The 7878-nt window shown below is 27.2% G+C and overlaps 1 protein-coding gene across 1 annotated transcript; it reads left to right on the top strand.

The window, feature by feature from the left end:
• Nucleotides 1-1097: 1097 nt before the first annotated feature.
• On the top strand, nt 1098-7666 carry LOC107472904 (probable L-gulonolactone oxidase 6). Its single transcript, XM_016092427.3, has 4 exons — nt 1098-1899; nt 5568-5823; nt 6072-6173; nt 6584-7666. The coding sequence occupies exons 1-4, from the start codon at nt 1204-1206 to the stop codon at nt 7297-7299; spliced, it is 1770 nt and encodes a 589-aa protein (XP_015947913.1). The 5' UTR covers nt 1098-1203; the 3' UTR covers nt 7300-7666.
• The last annotated feature ends 212 nt before the right edge of the window (nt 7667-7878 follow it).

Below are 7878 nucleotides of genomic sequence, written 5' to 3'. Positions count from 1 at the left end.
TATTATGTTTAATAATGTCATAGTTATAAAATAAGATTATCCATCATTCAAATTTTATAAAAAAATAATATTCAACTAAATATCATCATCATATTACTTGCATTTTAAGAAAAATTATTACTCTATCCATTTATAAATAAAAAAATAAAAAATAAAAAATATCATGTATACTAATATTATCAAATTTTAAAGAAGGTCGGTTAACCATTTTTAAAAAAAAAAAAATTGAAACTGTTAGTGGATGCAAAAACATCATCACAAGGCCTCCACTAACAGTAAAAAATTAAAGGCATTCATATATTTATATAGATATGTGGCAGGCTTGTGTGTTGAAATAAGTGTTCTTATATGTATGTGTTGTCTTCAACAATTGAGTTAGTGGACTATAGAACAATAATATCACTTCTAAGGAGCATGTATTATTTATTTGTCAACCCTTCATTTCAAAGGCTGCAAGAGCAATATTGAAGGTACAGCAGCACTTGATTATTTTTATTATTATGTTTTTTTACCCCTCCCTTTTATTTATTTGTGATTCAAATTTAGGACAGGTGTATTTCTAGCTCCATGACTACTAAACCCTGTGACCAGAAAAAGAAAACAACTAATAATGAATAATAATCAGTTGATGACAAATAAAGTATATTTTTTTTTTCCAAGTTAAAATAACAATCCTACCCCACTTGTCACGTGTATCAGATACACAGACTGTAATTAGGTTAACAAGTATTTTAATTAAGAGCACTTATTGAAAAAAAAAAAAGAAATTTTTCGTTATTATGTTTCTAATACATTTTTAATATATTAAATATATAAAAAAATTAATACTCTTAACAAATGTTTTTAACTAATTCAATTTGTCATAAAGGATATTTATTTCAAAAATTTAAGTTAATAATGAAATAGTTATTTTTTATTTTTTTAATATTATCAGTAATCTTTTCATAAAAAATTAATAAATATTTAATATATAAAATATATAAATAGCTCAGCTTATATGTGGATCAAAGAAATTATTTTTAACATACCGCACTAAATGCATTACTATATATTTAACCTTGACCTTGAGTTTATACCAAGAAATGATGAATTAAAGGTATGTCCTATAGTTTCCTTGTCCTACACTCATCCTTAATAAGCAAGACACATACATCATATATTTATAGAACACAAACATTTTTCTAAGTTTAGAAACATTCAACCATGTCTCAAATTACATCATTCATGTTATTCCCAAGATCAACAATAATAGTTGTACTATTATTATTTCTCTTAGTCTCTTTGGTTTCTTCTACTCCTCCTGAGGATCCAATCAAATGTTCTTCACCAAACAACACAACATGCACCATCACAAACTCTTATGGGATCTTCCCAGACAGATCCGAGTGCAAAGCATCCCGCGTTGTGTATGCAGCAACAGAGCAAGAGCTCGTGTCAACAATAGCCGAGTTAACGAAGAACAAAACCAAAATGAAAGTAGCAACAAGATTCTCACACAGCATACCAAAGTTGGTATGTCCTGAGGGGCAAAATGGGATTTTAATAAGCACAAAGTACCTAAACAAGATTTTGAAGGTTGATGTGAATGCAAGGACTATAACAATGGAAAGTGGTGTGACATTGAAGCAATTGATCAATGAAGCTTCTAAATTTGGATTGGTTTTGCCATATACACCATATTGGTGGGGTTTGAGTATTGGTGGACTCATTGGAACAGGTGCTCATGGAAGCACATTGTTTGGGAAAGGAAGTTCAGTTCATGATTATGTTTTGGAGCTTAGGATTGTTGTTCCTTCTTCTTCTCAAGATGGTTTTGCTAGGGTTCTTAGCCTTGATCAACAAAATGAAGATCTCAATGCTGCAAAAGTTTCCCTTGGAGTTCTTGGTGTTATTTCACAGGTATCATCATTTACATACTTTGATCTTTTATTATTATTATTGTTATTGTTATTATATTATTATTATTATTACCTATGTGTTGTTTTTTTTAATATTGTGAGAAAATAAATAAAATATAGAGACATTAAACCAACAAATATAGAAAAAATTTATTTAGTCATTAGTTCACTAGTCCGCCTAAATAAGTATTGGGAGTTTGAATCCAATTTTATGCATACAGCAATTTATTCAAACTCTTAAATTGAGCTCTGATTTATAATAGATTAATTCTTGACCTACCGGATCGGGAGATAATGTGAAAAACAAAAAATAAAAAAAATTTGTCTTCAATGTCTTCACATTTTAAATGAACAAAAAATATAGAGATATTTACTTATTTATTCAAATTAACTAAAAGATAAAATTAAACTATTTAAGTTTTCTTAGATAATAAGCTGGGGATAATTTATCTCAAAATAAAAATATTTTATCTGTTTCATTTTTTAAATTATATTGTTGAATGCAAAAATATCCTATATTTTAATACTCAAAGACTCTCCAAAAGTATCCTTAAATCCTCAATATAGAATCTTAGCTTGTTAAAGTGTAGTTAGTTTCAAGCATGAATGTGGTAGATTCAAACTTTTACTCCAACCAACTTTTTCTCAATAAAGATATATTTGAGCATGCTTCAAAAAGGTTGTATAATAATTCATAGACAAGGTTGAATTATGACTTCTTGTTTTGCACACATTTCCCACAATAAAACTTGAGTTATTTTAATGCATGAAAAGATATGCTCAGAACATTATTTTCCTTATGTTAATGATGAAACATCATTGAAATGGACCAATGAGGAGTATTAATGTATTATATATCAACTCCAAATAAATGAATGAATAAACAAATAAATTGAACATCTATTTTGGCAAGATTGTGAACAACATATGCTCCTAATTAAAATATTCTTCAATCACCATTTAATTATTATATATATAATTACAATTATTCCATTATATTAGGTAGAAAACAATAAAATTTTGAAACATATTTAAAATTATTGGCCACCCCATAACGCTCTTTGTCCTCTTGTCATCTATCACCGAATTCCGAGAATATAACCAAAAGGTAACAAACAATAAGATTTAAGAATACAATAGTACATGTCTACATGATCACATTATAAATACAAAACAATTCAATTGTAGCTAGCTAGATCAATAGTACTTCACTTTTGTTTATAGGTTTTTTCTTTTGTTCAAATTTAAATTCAAATTTTGGCACGAGTTTGATGAGGACATGCCCATAATTCTCAATTCTTTTGAATTAATGTTATATCTTATGATTAATTATTTTAGAGCTAACTATAATTTTATTAAATTTTTTATTAAAAAATAAATTTTTTAGAATATTTATTTTTGTATTTGATACAGAATAAATTGTAAAATATTCTAAAAATAAATATTCCAATATTATTGCATTATTTTTGAGAAATGACAACAAGTAATTAAGAATTTAATTATAAATTTTTATTTAATATAGAGACTTAATAACAAATTTTTAAATTGTAAAGATCTAATTAGAAATTTAGTGAAATTATAAGAATTAACAAAATAGTTAAATGTATATTTTATTAACATTTCAGTAGGTTCTAACATATTTATTGAACTTTTTTTATATATTATTATAATTTATTTAAAATATTAAAAATATTATCAATTATATAATACGTAAAATTTGTTTAATCATGATTATATTTTAATGGTTAAAAAATATGTATAAAGAATATAAAAAAATTATTAAATTTGACTCGCTCCTCGCTCGTCATATATAACCATTTTAAAATTAATTTAAAAAATTTTATAGGTAGGAGATTTTGGATCTCACGTGAGAAATGAGAGGTCAAATCATGATACTGTATTATTGTTAGATGGATGGAAAAATAGTCTCCATTTTTAATTTATTATTTACATATTTCTAAAATGTCATATCAAATAATACACTTGTTTGACAACCTAAATAACAAATATTGAAAATAATGACCACCATTTTTTTATTGATATTAAACTGAAAATAAGCAAGCAATATAATTGATCTATCCACTTAAAAATGAATATGGTGCTACACCCAAAAAGAAAATCCTAAAAAAATGCTTAATATATATAATAATAATTAGCATATGATGATTGTTCTTATTATACAACCTAATAAGTAGACTATAATTAATTAATTGAATTGCCCCAATAAATAAATACATTACCATAAATTTAGACCTAGGACTCCTCCTCAAGCTCTCATACTTTCTTTTGATGAATAAAGAAGCATTGACCACTTAGGTGATTTTGAACATGATATTTCTATTTATACATCAAAAGTAATGTCTCTTCATTATTGATAGTGACCTTATTTTTTGTTTGATGTGATGCATTGTGCTTATTATTAATAATAATTAAACATATATATGTTTTCAACACTATTAAATTTCTTCATTCATATGGAGGAGTGCTACTATATTTGGAAATTTATAGGTATATGATATAATATGTTAACTGACAAAAAAGAACCTACAAAAGTGGTAAGGAAAATAATTGAAATAAAGAGAAAGAAAAGTATAGATTAGCAGCAAAGGAATTAAACGTTCTTATTGGCCTCTTTGATAAGGGATATCCATTCACACACGATGTCATAGATTGGATCTTAATTAATGATTTTTTTTCTAATGCAAGCTAAGTTAGATCAGTTTTAATTTTTTTATTGAAATAATTAAGACCTCTCTTCATCATTTAGATTTTTTCGTGATTGATAGAATCAAACCGAACTCATCGGTCAAGCCTGAAAATCAATTAAAAAAAAAAATAGTGGTTTGTGTGTGTGTGTGGGGATTCAAAGCAGAAAGACGCGCGTATAGAATTAGGGCAGCAGGGCGGATACTCGATCTGGCTCTACTTTATAATAACTTGTATAAAATTTGTCTTATTCTTATCTACAGATAGTAAAAAGTTGAACACTATCAGATCTTTATGAGTATTTATTCCATCTTTATCCGTTTCTATAATTATTAAAATTTAATAAATAAAATTATATTTCAAAATTTATGTAACCATCATCACATACATAATATAAATTAAAATAAAATTTTAAATATAATACAATATTATTACGTCCAAAAACCTGTTTCGGTGCGTGGCAGATAATTACCTGCCTACCCACACTAAACGGATAGAGATAAAATAAGTACCTCTTATATAGAATATATATAAATCAAAGTCACCAAAAAATAAAATATAAATCAAGCATATTTTATTATTGATGAGTAAATTGACTACAAGGACGTACATTTATCAATTAAGACTTGATCAAGGAGGGAAAAGTTGAAAATGTGGTTAAGTTAAATGTATCCTGTCAATAATCCTTTAATTTGTAAATCACTCTTTTTTAGTTATTTAATTAAAGTGAAAATTTAGGTACAATTAATTTTATATAAAATTAATAATTTTTATTTAATGACTTTCAGTTATAAACTTTACATAAAATTAATTGTTACCTGAATTTTGTCCTTTAATTAATAATATAAGACTCATCAATCATGAACATTATACTATATTATGTATATATATATTTTTTGAATGTATCATGTAAGAAGCTTTAGGCTTATATGATTATGATTATTATTACATTTTTTTTTGCAGATTACTCTACAGTTAGAACCAATGTTTAAGAGATCAATAACCTATTTGACAAAAGATGATTCGGATTTGGGAGAGAAAGTAGGAACTTTTGGACATGAACATGAATTCGCAGACATGATTTGGTACCCAAGTCAGCATAAGGTTGTGTATCGTGTCGATGATCGTGTCCCTCTCGCCACCTCCGGCAACGGCCTCTATGATTTCATCCCTTTTCGCCCCACTTCCTCCGTCGAACTCGCGCTCGTTAGAACCACAGGTTTGCTTAATTTTAGAAATTAAATTTTGATACCGTTTTTAATAAATATAACTTTAAAGAAGATATTCCTGTTTTTAAAATTTGATTATTTTACGCTAAATAAAATTTTTTGTGAGTTTTTTGTATATGGCCGAAATTTAAAAAAATAAAATGAAAAAAAATCTATAAATCAAATTTTGTTTTAAATTTTTACATACACCTTTTAAATATTTATATAAATGTTTCTAAACTTTTTTTGTATGCTACAGAGGATATTCAAGAATCCACTAGTGATGCCAATGGAAAGTGTTTGCTTGCAAAGACAACAACTAGTACCCTTATCAATGCAGCTTATGGACTCACTAACAATGGTAATTTCAACAAAATAAAAATAAATATGTGATACTTTTTTCCCCTATTTTCTTTTATAGTTTATTATATTAAAAAAAATTCATAGCCATTTGAAGTTGATAAAATTAGTTAGATTCTAAGATTTATTTGTGATTTTTTCAATTTCGTTACAAAATATAATTTTTAAAATAGACATTATTTTGACACTAATATTACATTAGTGGAAACTCAGGTGCAGTCAATTTCATACGAAGTTGATAACCGAAAGTCGTTAGATAAAGATTTAGTCAAATTGGTCAAATCATTTAACGGCTCTCAACTATTAATTTTACGTAAAATTGACTGCACCTGAGTTTTTACCTATTACATTAACAATCAACATACATTTTCTTTGTTTTATTGATTAAAAAAATAATCTATATATTTTTAGGTATAATTTTTACTGGATACCCTGTAATTGGATTTCAAAACCGGCTTCAAGCATCTGGAACATGCTTAGATAGTCTTCAAGATGCAAAGATCACAGCATGTGCATGGGATTCAAGAATCAAAGGAGAGTTTTTTCACCAAACCACATTCAGCATTGGATTATCACAAGCAAAGAATTTCATTCAAGATGTTCAAAAGTTGGTTCAATTAGAACCCAAGGGCTTATGTGGCATGGAAATTTACAACGGTATCCTTATGCGTTATGTCACGGCTTCAAGTGCCTATTTGGGTAAACAAGAGGATGCTATTGACTTTGACATCACTTATTATAGGAGCAAAGACCCTTTTGCCCCTAGGCTCTATGAAGACATTCTTGAAGAGATTGAACAACTTGGGATATTCAAATATGGAGGGTTACCACATTGGGGTAAGAATAGGAACTTGGCATTTGAGGGGGTGATTAAGAGGTACAAGAATTTCCAAAAATTCTTGAAAGTAAAAGAGAGGTATGATCCACAAGGGCTATTCTCTAGTGAGTGGAGTGATCAAGTTCTTGGGATTAAAGGGAGTGTCACAATATTGAAGGATGGTTGTGCTTTGGAAGGTTTATGCATTTGTTCACAAGATAGCCATTGCAATCCAAGCAAAGGGTACTTTTGTAGGCCAGGCAAAGTTTACAAGGAAGCTAGGGTTTGCACTCGCTTGAAATCACCATGAACAACTAGAAAATTACATATTACAGATGAGTATTAGCGACAGATTTTATTTGTTAATTTTAGTATACTAAATTATTCCGTTCTGTTATTACTTAATAGTAACAAAAATAGATTAAATTGGTATACTAAAATTAATGACTCAACAACTCATATATTGTCAATTAATTAAGGCTAATCAAGCTTAATTGACAACATTATGTTGAAAAAAATATCACTCGTTGATGACATTTATATATGTAAGACTATTGTTTGTGCATATAGTGAGGATAATGGGTTCTCTTCTTCACCTAGGTAGAATTATTATGTATAAATAAAGGAAAGTATTACATTTATGTAAATGTTTGAGTTTTCTAATTAGAAAATGTATGTGTGGAAAATTATGTATTAATAACTATGATTTTAATTATGTACATATAATGGTGTATTCGATAGAAATATTTCACTTATATATTATTTTTTTTTCTTTCCAAGGTGATATGAACACTAACAATATCAAACATTAGAACATCTAATGATATCCATATATTCACCCTCTATTTGATTGAAAAAACTATTACGAGTCAATATATTTTATTTATAT

Source organism: Arachis duranensis, chromosome 2 (assembly GCF_000817695.3).
Source record: "Arachis duranensis cultivar V14167 chromosome 2, aradu.V14167.gnm2.J7QH, whole genome shotgun sequence".
In the NCBI taxonomy this organism is placed as follows: Eukaryota; Viridiplantae; Streptophyta; class Magnoliopsida; order Fabales; family Fabaceae; genus Arachis; species Arachis duranensis.
This window is presented reverse-complemented; position numbering and strand designations above follow the sequence as displayed.